The following is a 22,169-nucleotide window of genomic DNA, read 5'->3' as shown; positions in this document are numbered from 1 at the left end:
TAAGATGGCCAACCTCGTACAGATCCCCTGGGATATTCCGCTTGGTACTAGTAGCTTTAAACTGTATGCTAAACCATGCTATCGTTTTTCCATCTCTTCCCTGAGCTTCTCTTGTTGGCTCTTGTTTCAGGAGTTGCGTACTATGTAGCAACAGCTATTTACATTCTCTATTTTCACCCACTATCGAGGTTCCCTGGCCCTAAGCTCTGGCTGATCACCCGTATTCCCAACGCTCGTTCTCTTGCAAATGGCCAATTGATGCATCGCATCCGACAGTTCCATGAACTGTACGGTCCCGTGGTCCGTTGGGCCCCAAACGAGCTATCTTTCATTGATGGGCAGGCTTGGAAAGACATTTACGGTCACCACCCCGCTGGACGTGACTTCCCCCGGAATCCTCTTTATTATAACCGAGCAATCAACGGCGCTCACACAATCCTCTCCGCCGATAATGTTACTCATACGCGAATTCGAAAGTTGATCTCCCGCGGCTTCTCCGAGAAAGCTCTGCAGGAACAGGAGAGCTTTATAAAGACGTACACGCGACTGTTAATCGAAAAGCTTCAGGTCCATGCCCAAGCGGGCCGCTCAGTCGATATTGGTGAGTACATTCAGTTCGCCACGGTGGATATCGCGGGCGATCTGATATTCGGCGAATCGTTTGACTGCCTGGCGCGCGAGGAGGCCCACCAGTGGGTAAAAGTGACATTCGGCTTCTTCAAGCGTTTGCTCACAATTGCTGCATGAACGGTGGTCATCCCTTGGGCGCGCCCGCTCCTGCCGCGACTGGTCCCCAAGCGTATCCGCCAAGCGAGCCGACAGCGGTTTGCTTTCTCGAGTGCAAAAACGGGGAAGCGTCTAGCGCTGGGTGAGGCCCCGCACCGCTCAGACCTTATCACATACATCTGTCGGTATAATGATGATAAGGGCATGAGCCGGGAAGAGATTGATGCGACAGCGGATATCTTGATTAGTGCTGGCAGTGAAACGACTGCCACCGCGCTCACGGGAACACTGCAGTATCTTTTACGCAATCCCGAGAAGATGAAAAAGCTCCAAGACGAGATTCGTCAGTCTCTACGAACTGTGGAAGCGTCCCTGAGCATTCACCATACTGCCAAACTGCCCTATCTAAATGCCGTCCTCTTGGAAGGACTTCGAATGTGTCCGCCAGCACCGTCAAACCGCCCTCGTCTGGTACCGGAGGGCGGAGCGCCAGGTCTGTGGGAACTGGGTACCTGCCCAGGTATGTTAGCAATAAAGACGGTTCAATCTTCCAAATTCTTGACTGGGCTGACCTTATATCCGGATACAGGCGTCAGTAGGCATTCCTGTCTGGGCCGCATTTCGCTCCGCTCAGAATTTTGCCCAGCCCGACTCGTTCATTCCAGAGCGATGGATGGAGCCAGAGGAGGGCGGAATCTCTCTATACCCACATGATACGACTGTATTTCAGCCATTTTCCTATGGTCCGCGAAATTGCATCGGCCAACGACTGGGATGGGCTGAATTGCGCGTGATCATGGCGAGCCTGATGTGGCAATTTGATATGTAAACATGAGCCCCGAGAATCGTTGGGAAGACCAAGTGGTCTTTGTGATGTGGGAGAAGAAATCACTCCATTTAAGACTCTCTCAAGTACAGCACTGAAGTTCATCGAGATTTCTTGTCATGTCGAATCCAAGTCGAGCGAAGGAAGCAGTAAAGCTTAGGACTAAAGAACGCACATTAAAAGAAGAACCTTTCTATCCGGTGATTACTATATCTAAGACAAAACGATGTATCCTAAAAACTTACTATTACAGTTGATCAATTGCCGTCCTTCCTAAGGGTTAGTCAAAGTAGGAGCCAGCCTCGAGGTAGAGTCGGAAATAATTAAAGCGGGTATATTAAGCACCATAAGTGTGTCAGTGATCATTACGACGAAGCCTCCGTGAAGACTTTCCATAAATGCAGAAGCGCAGGCCTCTCTCCGTAGTACGGCACATGATCCTCTTCTGGCTCCGGACCCTCAATTACCTCCAACTATTGATATATACGTAGATGGATTAGTCTCAACATGCTTCACTATAAAGTTGATCCCTAAAAGTGCATTAAATCCAAAATGATAGTACATAAAAAACCATTCATAGATTACCTCCTGGTCAGAAGCCTGGGGAAATATATAGGGTTGCCCTGAATACTCTCCAAATACGCCGATACAAGCTCAGGAAGTCCGTTGGCCGTGGCCAACTTAGTCCACTCCTGTATTGAGAGGACCCGGAAAATGAATCCCGTCTGTCTTTCGAGATACTCCTTCGCTCTGTCGATTGGGACAACACGCTGACCTTATAGAGGACAAATAGGAGCTACAGATCGACATTGTACGTGGCGAAGTGTGACACGACTGCATCCTTCGTGCGCTGGAACGCTTCCTGCATGTGATAGGTCCATTCGAACGGCACCAGTGGGGAGGCAAGTTTATAAAGCAGTACCGCGTTTTCCGCAAACTTAAGGAGGAAATCGTGTAAGTAGTTCCCTAGTCCGAGACATTGCTGCAGTTCGGTTCGGTTCCTTGGCCTGGGCCAGTCTTGAAACGCTGCAGTATCTGGGTCGGCAGTGGCTTTTTCTTGTTGGACTATCTGCTGAGGAATTGGACCGCTTTGGCTCCGTAGTATAGCATATACGACTCCAACCTACTCGAACTGACGCCGTACTGAAAGGAAACAGTGCTAGTACTATTTAGTAAATTTCCGCGGCCTATATAACTCTTGTGTATAAGGTTTAGGCCTAAAGCCTAAAGTCTGTCGTGGGCCCTAACTCTAGGCCCGAAACCGAGCTTATATATATATAGTCTGGTCGGGTTGAGCCTAGGCTTTTGTGGGATATGAAGATATTTATCTGAGGCATTGATTTAATATTGAGGATAAATAAATCATTGTTATATCCAGAGGCTCTATATTATTTCTGCTGGTAAAAGTGATGAATCAGGAGTCTCCCACCCCGGCAAAATGGCTCGCCGACAAGGGGTCTCTAAGGGACCCTGTCCCCCCTGGGTCCAGAGCACTCCGGGACTGAATTAGAACATTTGTGTGTGTCATTAGTATGGACAATGCTTGTTTGGAGACCAGGCCGAATCGGACATACCTTACCAATGTCGTCATTGTTGTACCTTAAAGAAAGATTGAGTCGTTATTGTATCAGAGAAAACGTAACGTTATATATCATCTAGGACACTAAAGTGATTAGAAATCAACCCTGTGCTTCATATGGGTACTAAAGGAACTAAAACCATTGCAAACTCTATGAAGTCTTATTAGCTACCATTGTCACATCAACGCTATCGCCGAAGAGTAGAATGTTCCACTTGTTGCATATTGGTGTTCGGTGTAGGGGCAAACCACGAATCTCGGGTCGGGGGTAGCATCGGAGTTCGCATGGCCGTTGTCAAAAGCAAAAAAATCTCGACTTTCTATAGTGGGGCACACAAGTATCTCATGCGGATTATTTTTATTTTTGTTTTATTTCTCATTGGTTTCGGACGTGCTGTCAAGGGGAAACCTAATCGGAGTTGGGGCACGGCAACAACGGCGTCTCAATTTGAAATACTAAAGCTAGGGAGGGGAAAGAAGAAGGGGAGGAGCTACGGCGACGATCTATCTACCCCCCAGCGCGAACCTCCGTCTCATCTTTGCCAGTCTCGTAGTTTAGACGGACCTCGTCGTTTCCATGGACGGTGAGCGGTGGCAGAATCTGCCAGCGGCTGACACGTGCTGGTTCTCGGAACTAGAGGATTAAGCCGGACTTACAAAACGGCGGCATCGCCGTCTTGTAATCGATTCACGAGCCTCAAATTCTCGAATTTCACAAAATTCACCTAACATTGATAGTTTTGGAGTATCAGGAATGACCCGAGAGAAATTGATATTTGACTATACCACGATCCCGCATATCACTGATCAAGGTGTACTGTGTTGAAGAGTCTATGTCCAGTGTCTGTACTACCTCTTCCGGTAAATTGATTATCCGATAGACGAAGAGCGATAAAAGACAAACGCCGGAATCGCGAGAACTCCAGCGCAACTCTACTAGTAGAGACTGATTTCGCTTGAATGACACCAGCAACCACAATAATGCGAATAGAAGCATGAAGGTGTCGAATGTGTCGCACAAATTCCAAAATTGACTGGCCGGTGTTGATCACAGAGTCAACAAGAAAGATTGTGACGCGACCTTGAAGATGCTCGTACTGGACATCGCTTGGGTTTTTGGCATGAAGAAACATGGCAAGCGGCAAAGCCTTGTTTATCCCCAACGCCATTGGTTCACCGCCTCGCATCAGAGGCACGATCAAAGTCTTCTCTTCATGAAGAACTCGATAACCATCTGTTTGGTGACCCTGGACATGTGAAACTTGGTACGTCTCAACACCCAGAATTTGTGTACAGAATTCAGTGGCAAGATACCATCCAACTTGGGAATGTGCATCTCGCAGTGCTGGTCCAAAAACTGATGCATCACGCGTTGGTGTCATGAGCAATTTGGCCGCAAAACGATCCGTAGCATGAAGAAGATGAAGGCTTTGGCGCCTGATAAATATCGAGTCAACGAAAAATTGATCGGTCAGTTGTACTAAAGGTAGCCGGGACGCATCGAGGCGAGCTGCTGCATTTGACGGAAGCACAGCCTGGCGTGGCAGAAACCCGGCCTTTCCGATAGATCTTGTTAAAGCCTCGTCCATGCTAGCGCTTCTCAATGTCTTGTCGCCCGTCACAACAATTGCTTGGTTGGCCACTTGAAGCATCTCTATATCCAGTGGACTGTCCCCCAAAAGCCCAAACATAAGAGTTATGCACATCACGCAAACGTGTCACGAGTGCAGCTTTCAGTGCAGGTGTCATAACAAGAGCGTCTGACAAGCGCCCCCCGCCAACCACCGTGACTGTCGTTGCCAGTCCTTCCCTCTTTAGAACCTTTTCCCAGACTCTGCGTAGCCCACAAGTCAATACCAGAGCGCGGACATGGGTCTGGCCTGACGCTAAGTGAAGAAGATCTAAAAGCTCAGAGTACATTTTGATCGTGAGAGCTACTTTCTCGCAGCGATCATCGTATTCTTCATCGTCGCCAATGGCTTCTTCGCAGAGTAAGGTCGCTTGGCGGAAGGCAGTATACGAGTAGTGCAAACGGCTGCTAAACAAATTCTTCAAGGGAGATTTCGCGTCAGCCTCCGCCGAAGATGTAGAAGCCAGCTCCCAAAACAATTCACTGCTATCCTGTGGTGCTAGTGTCTTGTCGGCATCAAAGACTAGCACAGTCTCCGGCCGTTCGGGTCCGTTCATTATGAACTCGTCAATGCGTTGCTGCGCCAGTCTGGTATTCATGTCGTCTGTATGGTTCCTGAGATCCTGAATAAGGGAACAAGCCTACCCATGGATATCTGGCGTTGAGTAATGGTCGTGAAAAGGATGTCGTGGGACCTGCAAAGTTGCCGTAACTGGCTTTTCTCCTCTTGCTGCCATTTGCTCAAATGAGCAATTGACACTGCGGGACGACTTCGTTTCTGATCACTCGACCGATATTCCGCGATGTCCCTAGCCGGCACATCCAGATATATAATGTGAGTGTAGGTGTCTAAATCAGCTTGTGTGCACACCAGTTGACCAACACCTTCTCCTTCGGCCCAAAACATAGCATGGCCCGCGACTAAGGCACTTTTCCCACTTTGAAAGCTCTCTTGCTTGATCTTTCGAATCGCTTGACCCCGAGCCCTTTCTTGATCATCTTCGTTCAAGTTCTGGAATGCTTCAAGGCCCCCAGGCGTGCCCGCTGCGATGACCTGGCTGCCATCATAGAAGGAAAAATCGGCATGGCTCAGGCCAAGTTTGAGAATATTGAGCAAAAACGATTTGCCAGATCCAGGGAGGCCATAGATGCCGATGATGACCGAGTTCGGACAGTTGGCTGACGTCGGGTTGGTAGACATGAGATCATGGTTGCCAGTGCCATTAAGACATGGTATATAGGGAGCTTGCATGATTGAAGCTTTGGTGGAATAGAAGTTAATATCAAGCAATGTAAATCTGAAAGTCGGTTCTTGATGAAGAAAGACGGGGACGCCCCCTAATAGCAAGATTTATATCATCTATAGAAAGTAGCGGCCTAACGTCGCACGTGAGCTAGTAGGCAGAGTAATAAGGAGGAAATATCGGAGGCAGAGAAATTGGGAGAAAAAAAGCGAGCGAATCGGCGATCACTAGGTGCCAATCATTACCAGCAGGCCATGCGAGATCATGTAGTATGTGGCGCAATGTATACCCCGAATCCTTAGCTGCAATGCGGTGATCAAGGTAGAAGAGGCCAAACACGCCGGAGGCCCCGACTGACTCGCTGGAACTTTTCAGGGTCTATTTGATGGCGACACGCCACAGAAGCGACCTTTTCATCTTTGCTCGGGTTCACCACTTCACGTATAGAGTTCCAGCGTTTTTCCATGCATATAAGAGTAGCTACTTTGAAAAAGAACCAGCGTGAGGTGAACTTCGCCAACATGTAAATGCAGATTGGGGCAATTTGGTACCCAGAGAAAGGAATCCGGCGAGATGCAAATCCGTCATGTTGAGCCCGTGTAATTGAAAAGATGACGTCAGATGCTTCACTCAATTTAGAGAAATGGGTTTTTGCAAGTCGGAGCTCCTGAAGCTCCTCGCGAAGTCTGTCTCGATGCCAGGACGCTTTTGGCTGCCGAGGAAGATTCAAGCTCTTCAGCCACAGTCGTAGTGATGCTTGCACCACTGAATGCATGCTTGAATCGAGCGGTACGAGATTGCAGTTATCCAATCATTAGGCTGTCAACGAGGAGTGTTCGTCAACGGTTAACTAGAAAGGGGGCCGGTAAGATTTCAGTCGTCATCGGAGACGGAACATCTCGGTCTCCGGTTCTTGTCCTTGCGGCAAGCGCCGTCTACCAAAGGTATTTCCACGGCGTCCTTGGTTCCGGAACTTGCGGCCTCCTACATGCTGGCCTCCTGCATGCTGGCCTCCTGCATGCTGGCCTCCTGCATGCTGGCCTCCTGAATGCTGGCCTCCTGCATGCTAGCCTCCTGCATGGCTACATTATGTAGATCGACCCATTAAGGATATAGCTGACAGCCAATGGCTGCCTTGCCATTATCTGGTAGGTTAGAACCTGTGATATCCGGCTAAAAATATGTGGAGTTCTCCGTTGGCCCTTGCCTATCTATGTTTACTTGTCATCCTTTTGACAGACAGTTCAAACTTGCGCTGAAGTGGGAAAGACCGAATATCAGAAAGTTAAGCCCGGCAACTCTAATCAGAGATTTAGATACTGATTCAGAACGTGTCGGTCGCTCAAAGACTTGACCGTACCAGAGGCTTCTCGGCCGGTTTTTCGAGCAACTATTTCTTTTGGATGCACTTGGACAAACGCGCGCTAACCACACAACTTCGTAATTCGAGTGATCCACGGTACGCGGTGGTGCAGTGGTATTTTTCACTCACGGCATGGCAGACCAAAGCAAGAGTATGCCGCATCAACAAGGAGAAGGGAGTGTTGAGGGTTTTTGAAAATTCTATGCATTAACCATCGAATGGTACGGTAGCGTTTACAGAGTGACTCCCTATACCTGGCAGCATGTGGCAGAATCTCTTTTTTTTGCTAGCAATAGCAACGCTGCTCTTGAGCTGGCTGGATGGCTCGCAGCAGGGGAGAAATGGAGCGTTTGTACTCGACTGAGAAATAGTTTGAGCAGCTTATTTGTTATGATATGCCGGATATAAGCGTTTAATGATTCAAATCAGTTCGAAGAATGAGAAGAGAAACTACGTCATACTCAATGAGCAAGTGCATGAGCGATAAGATCCGTACCCACCAATGGCGGACTCATCACTTTCAGCTTCTACGCTGACATTACTAGGGAAATAGAGGAAACCCCACCGATTGATATCCGAGTCTATATGAGCTTTTCTAGAACCACTGCCAGCCCACCTTGGCGATCAAGCGTCTTCCGTAGTTCGTCAAGGGAGAGCCTAGCCATAGAAGGAATTAGATCAGTTCCGATGTCAATAATGGTTGAAGTGCCTCGAGCTGTCGAGTCCGCGAAGCCCATTCGCCTACCGACACTGGTAGCGATATCGTTTGTTAAATCCCTCCTGAGACTCCCGACCATGCAAAGCAGAACATCCTGTTGATGCTGAAAGCGCGTGGCCGGCGTTCCGTTAGTCCTGTCGAACATCTAGAAGCTGCCAATTCAGATACACCTTCATGGGGAAAGGGGGCTCGCATAGCCTCCCGGATGACAAGAGATGAACGAGTGACAGAGATAGCAGGCTGGCTTACTGCAAGCAATATACCGATGTCTCCCGTTCAGAAATCTGCCGCCGGTCTGCTTTAGAATGGTCGAGGACTAAAAGTTCCGCATGCACGCATGTTTTGTCTTTAGAGATATCCTTGCACAGGACACGGTCCAACTCCTTACCCGAGTAAATCTATTGCAATTGTTGCAAGAATCTATTTTGCTTCCTCGGACCAGAGAATATGCAATGACTAATGTTCTCAATCTTGTAAGGCAAACGATAAATTTCTCCCAAAGCCAATACATACTTCAGGCATAAACTAAGAGTTCGTAACAGAGCCACTACGAGCATTCCACCGGTCTGCCAAGGCTGGCGGCAATACACTGTTCACAATTCCACCAGGAACTCGAATGTTCAGAACTTCCTCATCAGCACCATGCTCAAGCTCAAGTCTTTCATTCTCTGTGCTACGAGCGAAGGATATGATGGTCTGCAGCAAAGTGGCAAATCTCTGCAAGTCTGGCTGTTCTGATTCTTCCCATTGTTTCATATTTTCCCGCACGTCCTGGACTCGGATATCATCGAACTTCCCAGACTTGTGGTAGGCAAGAATGAAGTTGGGAATTTGTCTGATCCACAACCGACCCATCTCTTCTGAGAGGGTGTCAATATGTTCTTTCTTAACGGATCGCGTTTTCAGGTCAAAGATCGCACATTGCGGAATATAGCGGCCTCCCTTGGAAATTTTCAGATCAATTGCCTCTTGTTCACTGGTTTCCGAGGGATCAATTGAGATTGAAGCTGCTTTGATAGAGGAAAGGAGATCTTCAGGCTCCATATGACTCTTGATATGGACAGGTTCTTCCTGGGTCTTCAAATTTCCGGGAATCAAGTCGGGAAGATAACCATCAGCTTCAAATCGTACTAAGAAATTCATGTTGGCAAACTCAAACTTGATGAGACGTTGATGAGACTCAGAATTCCAAACCCCCCTCACTCCACATTGTGTATGTCTCTGGAAACGTGTGTCCATATCCTTGGACATTCCGGAGGGTTTCTTTGGGCGAATTCTCTCTTCTGCTGAAGAAGACTGAGTTCCCGACGACCTCGATCAGCATTCTAAATGCAGGGCTTTCGCGGCGCGCAAATCTCAACAGATTCCCCATTGTGCTACCGCACCTACAATATCTAAATCATCCCCACAAAACCTCGGTATATCCTTCAATATAGCTCGAACCATCGGCTCTAGTGGATATGTGGGATACCGCGCCATGTTTAGGTCACGAAAGTATACGCTGGAGTCTGGACGCAGCTGAGTGGGTTCAGAAAGTGGCGTCCATGCTGGGGGCTCACCTTATGGAAGCCATTCGTTAAGTCAGATAACTTTGCAGTTGCTGGGAAGGTTCTTCACCTGGAACAATGACCTCGTGGTTTCCTCTGACCCAGTTGTAAGAAGTCAAATACTTCGTATTGGTGATTTGAAAAGGGCAATGGGATTCAGTTGTGCAATCATCTAGGTCACGGTGTTGGATGGTTGCAAGAACGTCGCCGAGTGGTGGAGGTACTGATGATCCTCCCCTCCTGCCATCTCCCAGGGCCCCTCTGAGCCTTCGGCGATCCGAATGAACACTCCTTCCGCGGAATGCCATGTCGCTAGTTGGGATATATACGAGTTTCTTTGAAGAGAAATGTAGAGGCACCCGAGAGAATTGCAAAGATGAACTCAACGATATCAAGTCATTACCGAGGCAAGAATCGGAGCCAGAGGTTGCTGATCCCGTTATTAATTTCTATATTTCGGTGAGAATTGATTCCGGCTCCGACGTCAAGCTTCAGGGAAGACGCCGTTTGCGATAGAACGGCACGAAAGAAGAGACCTACAGGAACGGCTAGGTAAGCTAGGAGACGCATACGACGTGTCAGATGCAGCGAGAAAATCGAGAGCAACAGAACATATCACCCGAGAAGACCCGCAGCACCGACATACTATAGCCATTCTACGGACGATAGCGAGATGATTGACATTTTCTTTTGGGGGTTAACGAAGAATTAGCACAAGACAAAACCAGACAAGCTGCATTCTTCGCAGAGACAATCCCAGCACCTACTCTGACGTGGTTTGCCTTGCGAAGCAATAGGACAAAGACACGCTTCTCCGAAATTACGCGCTACCGAAAGAGCGGTGTGGAACGAATTGGGATGCCACGATAGCAACATACCCCTGTCATTGTTCCATGTCCTCTCATTCTGTATTGGCTCGGCGCAGGCAGCCACCGTAGCCTCGTGAACATTTAACAGGTGGCATACACCTAACCAATAGTCAAAGGTGGGGGCATTTCTCGTTTTACCCCTCACCTTGTACAACTTGTCCATTTTGCTGTGCTTTCGAGGCCGAGCGAGGCGGAATCCGATAAAGCGATCCGAGATACCTCTGCCAGGTTCATCCGTTTTAGGTACCATCTGCCACGGAAAGAATTCATATCCTCTATTTCACAATGTCTACAAATTACCGATCAGATCGACTAGCCAAATACTTTGCGGCTGTTCTTCATGGGAAACAAGAGGTCCGAGATCTTAACGACTTCAAGAAGCTCATAGAAGCTATTCTGGACACGAAGAATCCTTGTCTGACTGTTGAGAGACTGATAGCCAGCCAAAATGCCCTGAATGCGCTGCAAATGGGTTTGAGGTTCAACCTCACACCAAGTTTTACTAACAACTATACATCAAAGTTCATCAATTTTTTAAGCAGCCCAGGGATCAAACTTTTATGCAATGGTCTCTTCCTTACACAGCTCCTTCTTATTATCTGGGAACCTCGGTCACTCTGGAACTCGCTTTTAAATGCCTTTCACGCCCGACAACTGGATGAAAATGCTACCCGAGCCTTCTGTTGGCTGACCACAGAGCTCCTGTCATTGCCAACTTCGTCCGCGGTAGATATAGTGCCCGATTCCCGGACTATACTGAGTGATGGATATCTTCTTTCATCATCTTCGAATGCACTACGCAATATGGGACAAAAGATCAAGTATCTCATCGATATGAAATCTTCCGCATCCACTCTGCTTACATCTGAAGAGACGGCGGGTGGTCGCCATGATAACGATTTCACCGACTTCCGTCTAATGGCAGTCTTTCCTACGACGGGTGAGATGTGCTGTACCGATAAACCTTTCTATCGACGCGCGGATGAGATTATAGAGCTCTCTGGCAGCCAACGTATCGCTGCGCATGTGGACAACCAGTTCCGACTTTTACGTGAAGATATGTTATCAGCACTGCGTGATGATATTCAGATTGCTACAGGCGCGAAAAAAGGACGACGATCCGCTCTACGCCTCAAAGGGCTCTCTTTGGCTCATATCTCGTGTACCTCAAAAAATCAGAAATACCTCCGTCCATGTACCGTTGGCGTCACTGCCAGGTCAGGCCTGGAAAGGCTGAAAGATCTCTCCGCAGAGAATGCGAAGGAATATCTTAGAAGTAACACGCAGTTTGTCAAACACCGCGCCTTTGGATGCTTTTTACGGAATACAGAAATTGTGGCCTTTGCTACGATTGAAAGAAACATCGACGATCTGTTATCTACTCCACCAGTAGTCATGCTCCGAGTCGCAGGAGAAGAAGCTGTGAGGAAGGCCATTCTCTTTCTCAAGCTTTACGACGACGTCGAGTTTCTGGTGGTTGATACAGCGACGTTTGCCTATGAGCCAATTCTGAGATGCCTGCAGACGAGATTTGAGTTTCCTCTTACCAAAGAGTTGTTTCTTTACAAAAGAGGTGATCCGGTGGAAAACTCCTCATTGGCACCTTGGAATGTAATTAACAAGCTTCACGAAAACTGTCGACCTAATATTCAGACAATTCTGGGGACAGCGAAACCGGTTGCATTGGATAGGTCCCAATCTGAGTCTCTATTGGCAGGATTGACTCAAAGGGTCAGTCTGATCCAGGGGCCCCCCAGGTATGAAGACTCGAAAAGAAATCCCTTTTGGCTCTGTGATGTTAATAGTGTAATAATCAGGTACTGGAAAGTCTTTTATAGGGGCACTTTTGGCCAAGATTCTTCATGATCAAACCAATGATAAGATATTGGTGATGTGCTACACTAACCACGCTTTGGATCAGTTTTTGGAAGACTTGCTGGATATCGGCATTGGCCCTTCCAATATCGTTAGATTGGGGTCCAAGTCAACAGGTAGAACCCAGCCACTAAGCCTCCAAGAGCAAAATTTCACCAGACGAAGGTCTCAGTCAACATGGTACACCATCAATGCTCTCGAAAGCCAGGGTGAGGAGCTACGAAGCGCTATTGACAGCTCCTTCGCAGCATTTCAGAAGCTTTCAGCGGATTCGTCAGCAATTTTAGATTATCTGGAGTTTGAAGCGCCTGAATTTTTTGAGGCCTTTACGATACCCGAGGATGAAGATGGAATGAGCGCGGCAGACAGAGATGGAAAGGCAATCAAGAAAGGCTACCTTTATGACCGTTGGATCAGAGGACAGGCTGCAAAGCCGTTCGTTGAGCTCTTGCCGGCTGGAAGCCAACATATATGGGCGTTGGAGCAGAAAATCCGAGATGAGAAGATTCAGTCGTGGAAGCAGGCTTTGTTAACTGAGCAAGCTGCATCTCTCGCAGCACAGATGGAATTGCTTGACAAATGCCACGAGAAGCTATCCACGGCTTTACGGGAGAAAACACGCGAAATCCTGGAAAGAAAAAGAATCATAGGGTGTACGACAACGGCAGCAGCAATGCATGCCGACGATCTCAAGAATGCATCACCCGGGATTGTGCTATTGGAAGAGGCAGGCGAAATTCTAGAGTCTCACGTTCTTACTGCGATATCCCCAGCCACGAAGCATTTGGTACTTATTGGGGACCATTTGCAACTTCGGCCAAAAATCAACAACTATGCCCTGAGCATGGAAAAGGGAGATGGATATGACCTGAACGTTTCTCTTTTTGAAAGACTTATTCACGCGGGGTACCCTCATACCACATTACAGAAGCAGCATCGAATGTGCCCTGAGATTTCGAGTCTCGTACGAACTCTCACTTACCCTCTTTTAGAGGACGGAGAAAACACGAAAAATCGCCCTGAGCCACGAGGGTTATCCGACCGCGTGATTTTCTTCAATCATCAAAACCTTGAAGAAAGCTTGTCGGGGGTCTCTGATCGACGGGATGAGGGAGCAAAGCAGTCTAAGCAAAACCTTTTTGAGGCGGAGGTCGTCTTGAAGATCGTGAAATATCTTGGACAGCAGGGATACGGGACTGACAAGCTCGTCGTCCTCACGCCATATCTCGGTCAACTTTCGCTTTTGCGCCAGACATTGAGCAAGCAGAATGATCCGGTCTTGAACGACCTTGACTCTTATGATCTAGTACAAGCGGGCTTGCTATCACATGCGGCTGCTAGTCATTCCAAGCGACCGATCAAGCTCTCTACCATTGGTAGGTGGTAAACATGGCGGATCAATGTTCGGCAGACAGGCTGACCATCGAGATCAGACAATTACCAAGGAGAGGAAAGCGAGATAGTAATAGCGTCACTCACGCGAAGTAACAAGTGTGGTGATATAGGGTTCATGGCAACTCCAGAACGACTGAACGTGCTTCTCTCTCGTGCCCGAAGTGTACTTATCATGGTGGGCAATTCGCAGACATTCGTCTCTAGCCGCAAGGGGCAACGATGTTGGAGGCCACTGATTGATCAGCTCAAAGACAATGGACATCTTTATGATGGATTGCCGGTTCAATGTGAGCAGCATCCTGACAAGACTGCTGTACTTCGGACCATGGAGGACTTTGACAGAGAGGTCCCGGATGGTGGATGCTCAGCACCTTGGTAAGTCTCTTCTCTATCTCTAAGTACGCTGCTTTCGATCAAGCGACATTACTGCCAAGAACCCTCCAACATTTATCATTTTCAGACTAACGTTGTTCGTTCTGAAAGTGGTATTAAACTAAGCTGCGGAGCCCACGAGTGCCCATCCAAATGCCATCCACTGAATGATCACTCTAGAATGAGGTGCACCAAGATCGTCAAATGGACATGCCCCCGTGGTCATACATTGTCTTTACCATGCTCAATGGCCAAGGGTTCATGCCGCTTCTGTATTCAGGAAGACAATATAAAGAAGCGAAAGCACGACCGAGATATGGAGCTCGAGGCAGAGCGACAAAGAAAGCAATCTTTATACGCTCAGCAAATTGCCGAGCTTCAGAGCGAAGCTGCACATTTGCGACGTCTTAAAAGCGACGTGTGGGTAGATGCAGAGCGAAAAAGAGTTCTTGAGCAGCATCGCGATGAAATCAAGGAGCTGCAAACGCCCCAGTCTGAAAGCACCACCGGTAGCCAAAGCGGCCGGGAAAAAGTACCTATGCCAATTGAACCAGGGCCAAGGCCCTCTACGCCTCAAGGGATTAGGGAGCGGGGGATTCGATCTGACAATCCTAGCGACGACCCCAGTGTAAAGCCCGAGGCCCGTGAGATCATGCCTAAGAAGTCTGCCTCGAAGGCCAAGGCCGATTGGGACTACCAGAAATTATACTTCAATTCCCAGAGTCCAGAAATTGACGCTTTGATGGATATGGTCGGACTGGAGTCAGTGAAGTCGAAGTTCCTCACGATGAAAGCCAAAGTTGATATCGCGGTGAAACAGAACGTTGATTTGGGCCGCGAGAGATTTGGAACCGTGCTTCTTGGTAATCCAGGAACTGGCAAGACGACGGTAGCCCGACTGTACGCAAAATTCCTAGCAGCAGTGGGAATCATCCCCGGCCACACATTCATCGAGACAACGGGTAGTAAGTTATCGAATGAAGGTGTTTCGCAATGCCAGAAGACAATCGAGCAGCTACTCAAAGAAGGCGGAGGGGTCATGTTTATTGACGAAGCTTACCAAATGGTACAAAGCAGCAATTTTGGCGGTCACCAGGTACTTGACTTTCTCTTAGCTGAAGTTGAGAATCTCACTGGCAAAATTGTGTTTGTTCTTGCAGGATACCAACGTCCGATGGAAAAATTCTTCGCTCACAACCCTGGACTACCGAGTCGTTTCCCTCATGAACTGAAATTCGAGGATTTCGACGACTCGGAGCTGATGATGATCATCCAGAAGTGGATTGAGAACACATGGAGGATGCAGATGAAAGTTGATGGCGGGCTGGATGGACTTTACTGTCGCATTGTCGCACGACGAATTGGGCGCAGGCGGGGCCGAGAGGGGTTTGCAAATGCAAGAGCTGTTGAAAATGCCATGGCAAAGATCACTGAACGACAAACTGAGCGACTGATGCAACAAAGACGACATGGAGATTCGCAGATTGACGACTTCTTCCTACACAGAGAGGATCTGATCGGCCCAGATCCTTCTCAAAATCTCAAATCATCGAAGGCGTGGCAAAAGCTGCAAAGTATGATTGGTTTAGCCGCGGTTAAAAGCACCGTCGAAAGTCTTATAGACACAGTCCAATACAACTATCGTCGCGAGATACTTGAGCAACCAGTGGTTGGCTACAGTCTCAACAAAGTCTTCCTCGGAAACCCCGGAACTGGCAAAACGTCAGTCGCAAAGATATATGGTCAAATCCTCGTGGACATGGGGCTTTTATCAAATGGTGAAGGTATGCACGACATTTTTAACTATATTAAAGCATATTAAATACACTGACAAAAACCATAGTTGTTGTGAAGAACCCCTCCGATTTTGTCGGGAGTGTAATTGGGGAGTCTGAGAAGAACACGAAAGGTATCCTCGCAGCTACTTTGGGAAAGGTCCTTGTCATAGACGAAGCCTACGGACTCTTCGCGGGAGGAACTTCCGACGGCACAGGAACCAAATCGGACCCATATAGGGGTGCTGCGGTTGACACCATAGTAGCTGATGTCCAGAGTATACCCGGGGATGATCAATGTGTTCTACTTCTGGGATACAAAGACCAGATGGAGCAGATGTTTCAAAATGTCAATCCTGGTCTTAGTCGGCGTTTCCCAATTGATCAGGCTTTCATTTTCGAAGACTTCACGGCACATGAGCTGGATCTTATTCTTGATCTCAGACTGGTGCAGCAGGGATATGGGATCACTGATCAGGCTCGCCTGGTCGTTTTGGAGATGCTTGAGCGAGCTCGGAATCGACCACATTTTGGTAATGCGGGGGAAATTGACATTCTACTCAACGCAGCCAAAATGCATCATCAGAGGCGCGTTTCTTCGAATAAGCCTAAGGGCCAGTTCCTTGATTCTGTTTTGGATGCTGTTGATTTTGATGAAAACTTTGATCGTGCAGAAAAAAGCGAAAACAGTGTTGCGAAGATGTTTGAAGGGGTGGTTGGCTGTGAAAGCATCATTTCTACGTTTGAGGGATATCGACAGCTGGTGAGGAACATCAAGGCGCTGGAAATGGATCCTCGTGAACAAGTGCCATTCAACTTTGTGTTTCGAGGGCCCCCAGGTGAGTGGAGATTTTTATGGCAGATTTGATCAGATGGCCCAAGAGGACTTCACTGATGAGGAAACCCGCCATAGGGACTGGGAAAACAAGTACAGCTCGAAAGATGGGCCAAATATACTACGATTTGGGACTCTTGTCTTCAAATGAGGTCATCGAAGCGTCTGCTACAGAGCTAGTGGGTCAGTATGTCGGGCATACAGGGCCGAAAACCCAGAAAATGCTGGAACGTGGTCTTGGAAAGGTACTCTTCATAGACGAGGCATATCGCCTTGCTGAGGGTCACTTTGCCAAAGAGGCCATAGACGAGCTTGTCGATTGTATCACAAAGCCCAGGTTTTCCCGCAAGCTAATAATCATTCTGGCTGGCTATGATGCAGATATTAACCGCCTGATGTCCATGAACCCTGGTCTAACCAGTCGTTTCCCTGAATCTATTCAGTTTAGGTCTCTTTCCGCAAGAAATTGTATTCAGTTACTGAAGGAGCTTCTAGAAAGAAAGAAGGTGGTCATTCTCAACAAGTCAAGAGTGGACTTCGACATCACCTGTCTGTACGATCTAGATTCTGATCTCACTCAGAAATTGACGGATGGATTTGACAAATTGTCCAAAACTTCAAGCTGGGCTAACGCTAGGGACATTGAGACACTAGTGAAAGCGATATTTGGAGAGACCTTGAAGAAACTAGGCACTTTTGGTGTATCAAATCTGGTCTTGAATGGAGAGACAGTGCTCGGAGAGCTTGAGGACATGATCAATGAGCGCCACAGTCGCGAGCAGTTCCAGAAACAATGTTCCGCAAAGGACCAGAACCTGGGGAAGGTCCCATCATTGCGTATCCAATCGTCGGATCCACCAACGAGGAACATCGAAAGCCAGAGCCTAATATCGGGCATGAAACCCAACAGCAGGGCAGGTTCGCCAGTACAAGATCAGAAGAAGCAACAGGTTCCTGTCCCGCAGCGCGACGCAGGTGTCACGGACGACGATTGGAATAAATTACAGAAAGCCAAAGAGGCTGCTGAAAAAAAGGAAAATTACTTGCAGATGATAGAGAAGGAGGAAGTGAAACAAAAGGAGTTACTGAGACTGAAAGAAGAAGGTCAAGCGGTCAGGGCAGCTGAAGAAGCGAAAGAGCAGCAAAATGAGGAATTGAGGAAGCGCCTTGAACAAGAACAATTGCAGCTTGAAATTGAACGAAGGCGGCAGGAAGCGATCACAAGAGAACTTGAGACCAGGAGAAAAGACTTAGCTGAAGCCCGCCGCAAGGAGCAAGCTATTCAGGTGAAACTCCGCAGCATGGGAGTTTGTGTTCAAGGCTATAAGTGGATCAAACTTCCTGGCGGGTATCGATGTGCAGGAGGCAGTCACTGGGTAGCAGACGCCCAACTCTAATGAGAGCAGAAAGGGGTTTCTAGTGATCTAAGTAGATACGAACTAATCCATGGTCACTGAAATTTGCTAGAGTCTATTGACTCATATTTATCGCCTAAGGAAGCACGATCTGTAATGTCCAAGGATATCCGTAATCCATATCCGCAAACTACAGATTTGGATATGATTTTATATTTGTAGTCCGCTGTAAGGGAACTGCCAGATTTGGATGGCACCAGTTGACTAGGCGAGATAATGATATTCGATGGAATTCCACTGTAGGGTTCCGGTCTGAACAAAGACTAAAGCTTAATCTTTCTTCTAAACAAACAGCCCCTTTTTATATGGGGATTCGCCAGGGGTTTGGCACCAGCTCAGGTTTCAACCCTAATCCAACTAATAGAAATGTAGGGGGATCCAGACGAACCCGCTTATCGATATCGAATGACATGACTTTATTTTACTACTAAGATATATATGTCACGGGCCAGGGCCCAATGTTGATCATGTAGGACACATAACCTTGGCATACTAATAGCGGAGGACTAGTATATTAAACTCCTTTTCTTAAGTTTATCGAACACAGTTCGTAGCCTAGTACAGATTGAATCAAGTCTTGCTTTAGCCCTTCACATTTTTTATTGATTGATTGATCACAATACCAGCATCGTTATCTCAACATCCTAGCCAGCCAAATCTCTAGTCCATGGCCGTGCTAGGGACAACCTTCGACACCCGACTCTCAACCGTCAGGCCGTTCTCCCCAAGGACAAACCGCCCATTACCCATCCAGTGGGAGTTTTCCAGCTCTTTCAACTCAGGGGTCCCCGTCTCAAAGGTATGGATAGTTGCTGAGGAATCAACAAGATCAGTCACAATGTTACGACAGGTAGGTTGTATGCAGGCCACTCGTGATAATCTTTATTGAAGGGCGCCACTTACTCGAGTTACCAAATGGAATGGTCTTTGCGTCGGGGCTGTAGGAGAAAATCTTGGCGATGTCTTCGTTGACTGTGACGATGCCACTGTAGTAGAAGGAGAAGGGGACACCTTCTTTCGTCCTATGTTCACAGCATTCCGTTAACCAGCTGAGACTGACGGCACCAGCACTGCCTTGCTAGCTAGCTACTTACTTGGCAATGCCCTTGAAATTCACACGGGCACGAGACTTGTCCGGGTCGAAGTAGAGCCAGTCTCCGCCAAAGACCACATCAGAGTCGATTTCGGGCTTGAAGCCCGATACGCTTTTGATGGTGCCGCTGGGGGTTTGCTTTTTTCAAACTGAGGTGAGCAAAAGATGAAAGATCCTGCCATGCAGACAATTGTGGGAGAGGATGGCCTACGAAATGAATGAACCGGGGGCCTGTCGAGACGTCGCCTAAACGAGACGGAGGGTTAGAAAGAGGTGACCGTGATAGCAGGTGGTCTCTTGATAAATGGTATGACATACCAATAGGGTTTCCTTCACCAACGTTAATCTAGTTGATGTTCGGTTGTGTTAGTCCACTTGTTCTGTTTCGCCACCAGGCCATAGGGCGATGAGAATCGGACGCACCTTGCAGATGAGGGCCGGCTGCAAGGATGGGAAGCCTGTCAGTTCGGAGCTCATGTTGACTGATTTTCTGTCTATCAGTCTTCTAGAGGGTGTTTTCCAAGTCACTGAGTTGAGATGGCTGCAACAAAATGTTGTTCAGTAAATGGTGTAGACTATGTTTGAGATTAAATGAATGCGGTTGCCTACTCGGCGTAAGCGGCCGATCTACATCAACTTGCTCATACTTCGGTGCTCTCTCCTAGTGTTGTTGTCCCTGGCTGTCGATGTCCGAGGCTACTCGGGGGGTGCGGGCCGGACGTGTGTCGAAACGGAGATTCGGACCGACCATACGACAATGGACAGGGAACAAGAAGGTAGAAATAGTCAAAACAAAAATGGAATAAGGAAGAAAATATAGAAAGAAAGGAAAAAGAGAGAGAGGAACCAGCCGAGCTTGTCAGGACTGAGGAGTAGAGAAAACATAATTAGGGCTCTGGAGATGATCCCAACCATACCACTTCATAGCACACTCAATCTGGCCTATTGACACTCTCACTAGCACTTTTACTCTTGCCTATGCATCCAGTCAACGAGAGAAAGGCGCGACCCTTCAGGGCGATCGTGGTGGGGGCAGGCATCGCCGGCCTCACACTCTCAAATGCTCTTCAAAAGGCCGGTATTGACCACGTCGTTCTGGAAAAGCATGCGCAGGTAGTCTACCCCTCAGGCGCCAGTATAGGCATGTGGCCAAATGGTGCCCGACTGCTAGATCAGCTGGGGTGTCTGGCGTCCATTGAGGAAACCTGCTCTCAGATGACTGTTTCCTACACTCGCAACCCGGATGGAAAGGTGATTATTGTCAGTGAGCTTTTTGATAAGATTGTTGAAAGGTTAGTTCAGCAGGGCTTACTGCTTACATGAGCTCACGATTTGTCGCAGACACGGGCACCGCTTTCTTCTCCTAGAAAGACGACAATTCATTCAAGCTTTGTTGGACTGTCTACCTACCAAGGACCCAATTCGAACTAGAGCTGCGGTGAAAGATATTGCCGAGTCAGAGGACGGAGTACGGGTATATCTCAATGATGGGTCCTACGAGGACGGTGATATCGTCGTTGGTTGTGATGGTGTAGCTAGCCGAGTACGCCAGATCATGTGGAATCACGCCAACCAAGCCGTGCCCAACACGATCACTCCCAAAGAGATGCAATGTACGTGAAGACAGCCACTGAGAAACTTGTTGTTTGGACCGATAACTAATGCAAGCAGCTTTGACGGCGTCCTATAAGTGCCTGGTCGGACTCAGCCCATCTATGCCCGGGATTGAATCCGGATCCATGACTGTAGTCCATAACAACGGCTTTAGCTTCTTGTACGGCACTGATTTCCTGGGGCCATACGATTAGTCAACATACTGATGTTCGACAGAATCCTAACTCAGCCGCAACTTATTTTCTACTTTGTCTTCATCAAGCTGGGCCAGACCTATCGCTGGCCGTCGCTTCCCACGTACACTGCCGAGGACATGCACGCTGAGGCTGCAAAGATTGCCGCTCTTCCTATCAATGACAACCTGACCTTTGGGCAGATCTGGGAGAAGCGCCTCCGCGGTGACCTGATCAATATCGAAGAAGGGGTCTTCAAGCACTGGCATTCAAACCGCATTGTTCTCCTTGGTGATGCAGCACACAAGGTATTCAACGTCATCCTGCTCTACCAATTCCCACCCCAAGTTCTCCTATGCATGTATAGCGCTCACACGTTCCACACTTGAACAGTTCACACCCAACATCGCCTTTGGCGGAGGCTCAGCCATGGAATCCGCCGCCACGTTTGCCAACATCCTACGAGCGAAATTACTATGTTCCAAGGGCGAGCTGTCATCCCACCCAACCCAAGCAGAACTATCGACCATTTTCCAGGCGTACCGCGAGCAGCGTATAGGAAGAGTCAACTTGATGTATCTGCTGAGCGGCTTCATGACCCGCGTACAGGCGTGGGCCAACCCCGTGTTCAAATTTCTGGCGAGCCGTTGTTTCCCCTGGATGAGCGATAAGATGGTGGGCGGGATCTTCTCCCTGGCTATTCAGGGTAGTGTGAAGCTTGATTGTGTGCCACGGCGGGTGAAGCCTAGAGGGAAAGTGAAGTGGAAGGTCGACGTCAGCGCCCAGAATCAGAGCCAGAAGTGGCTGGGCGGGATGGGATTGTTTGTTGTTAGCTGTGTGTTGTATCTCTTGATTAGTCTTTACAACAGGTAGTTGAAGTGTAATTTAGGGCGTCCTAGGATAGTATCCGAGATCTTTACTTAGTATAAGAGCTTGCGATGTACTCGGACTTGCCTCTGTACTAGCTTCCTTCGGGCATACCGATTGACTGGACAGGCAGTGGCCAATGGGTTTATTTGAGGTTCATTACTGCATGCCCTTGAGAGTCGGGCCGAGCGAAAGAAACCATCACTGTTTCTCCCTTTTAGCGCTGATGTCTGCTCTAATAACGCCATCTGTT

General features: G+C 48.2%; 8 protein-coding genes across 8 annotated transcripts; 3 read left to right on the top strand and 5 right to left on the bottom strand.

Moving 5' to 3' along the window:
* Positions 1 to 75: 75 nt before the first annotated feature.
* On the top strand, positions 76 to 1,555 carry N7468_008719 (cytochrome P450; the record flags this gene model as incomplete). Its single annotated transcript, XM_058478015.1, has 3 exons — positions 76 to 702; positions 799 to 1,246; positions 1,323 to 1,555. 3 exons carry the CDS (start codon positions 76 to 78, stop codon positions 1,553 to 1,555), a joined length of 1,308 nt encoding a protein of 435 aa, XP_058326345.1.
* Positions 1,556 to 3,931: 2,376 nt separating this feature from the next.
* N7468_008718 (uncharacterized protein) lies at positions 3,932 to 6,013 on the bottom strand (the record flags this gene model as incomplete). The annotated part of the gene is made up of 3 exons (XM_058478014.1): positions 3,932 to 4,785; positions 4,847 to 5,365; positions 5,407 to 6,013. The coding sequence occupies 3 exons, from the start codon at positions 6,011 to 6,013 to the stop codon at positions 3,932 to 3,934; spliced, it is 1,980 nt and encodes a 659-aa protein (XP_058326344.1).
* A 308-nt stretch (positions 6,014 to 6,321) lies between these two features.
* N7468_008717 (uncharacterized protein) lies at positions 6,322 to 7,085 on the bottom strand (the record flags this gene model as incomplete). The annotated part of the gene is made up of 2 exons (XM_058478013.1): positions 6,322 to 6,781; positions 6,994 to 7,085. 2 exons carry the CDS (start codon positions 7,083 to 7,085, stop codon positions 6,322 to 6,324), a joined length of 552 nt encoding a protein of 183 aa, XP_058326343.1.
* An 864-nt stretch (positions 7,086 to 7,949) lies between these two features.
* On the bottom strand, positions 7,950 to 8,231 carry N7468_008716 (amidohydrolase family protein; the record flags this gene model as incomplete). Its single annotated transcript, XM_058478012.1, has 1 exon — positions 7,950 to 8,231. The coding sequence occupies one exon, from the start codon at positions 8,229 to 8,231 to the stop codon at positions 7,950 to 7,952; it is 282 nt and encodes a 93-aa protein (XP_058326342.1).
* A 380-nt stretch (positions 8,232 to 8,611) lies between these two features.
* N7468_008715 (uncharacterized protein) lies at positions 8,612 to 9,337 on the bottom strand (the record flags this gene model as incomplete). Its single annotated transcript, XM_058478011.1, has 1 exon — positions 8,612 to 9,337. The coding sequence occupies one exon, from the start codon at positions 9,335 to 9,337 to the stop codon at positions 8,612 to 8,614; it is 726 nt and encodes a 241-aa protein (XP_058326341.1).
* Positions 9,338 to 10,787: 1,450 nt separating this feature from the next.
* GbpA lies at positions 10,788 to 18,151 on the top strand (the record flags this gene model as incomplete). Its single annotated transcript, XM_058478010.1, has 6 exons — positions 10,788 to 12,237; positions 12,341 to 13,753; positions 13,811 to 14,128; positions 14,153 to 15,928; positions 15,988 to 16,758; positions 16,833 to 18,151. 6 exons carry the CDS (start codon positions 10,788 to 10,790, stop codon positions 18,149 to 18,151), a joined length of 7,047 nt encoding a protein of 2,348 aa, XP_058326340.1.
* A 678-nt stretch (positions 18,152 to 18,829) lies between these two features.
* On the bottom strand, positions 18,830 to 19,739 carry N7468_008713 (DUF3237 domain-containing protein; the record flags this gene model as incomplete). Its single annotated transcript, XM_058478009.1, has 6 exons — positions 18,830 to 18,981; positions 19,073 to 19,191; positions 19,264 to 19,400; positions 19,474 to 19,508; positions 19,581 to 19,608; positions 19,686 to 19,739. 6 exons carry the CDS (start codon positions 19,737 to 19,739, stop codon positions 18,830 to 18,832), a joined length of 525 nt encoding a protein of 174 aa, XP_058326339.1.
* Positions 19,740 to 20,240: 501 nt separating this feature from the next.
* Positions 20,241 to 21,883, top strand: N7468_008712 (FAD-dependent oxidoreductase; the record flags this gene model as incomplete). Its single annotated transcript, XM_058478008.1, has 5 exons — positions 20,241 to 20,522; positions 20,587 to 20,875; positions 20,934 to 21,036; positions 21,093 to 21,357; positions 21,443 to 21,883. Coding segments are annotated over 5 exons (1,380 nt in total), but the record flags the coding sequence as incomplete, so codon positions are not given.
* Positions 21,884 to 22,169: the final 286 nt, after the last annotated feature.

This window comes from Penicillium chermesinum, assembly GCF_028974085.1.
Source record: "Penicillium chermesinum strain IBT 19713 chromosome Unknown utg000007l:1.0-2695246.0:1.0-2697696.0, whole genome shotgun sequence".
NCBI classification, from domain to species: Eukaryota; Fungi; Ascomycota; class Eurotiomycetes; order Eurotiales; family Aspergillaceae; genus Penicillium; species Penicillium chermesinum.
Note: the sequence above shows the minus strand (reverse complement) of the source record. Positions and strands in the feature narration are given on the sequence as shown.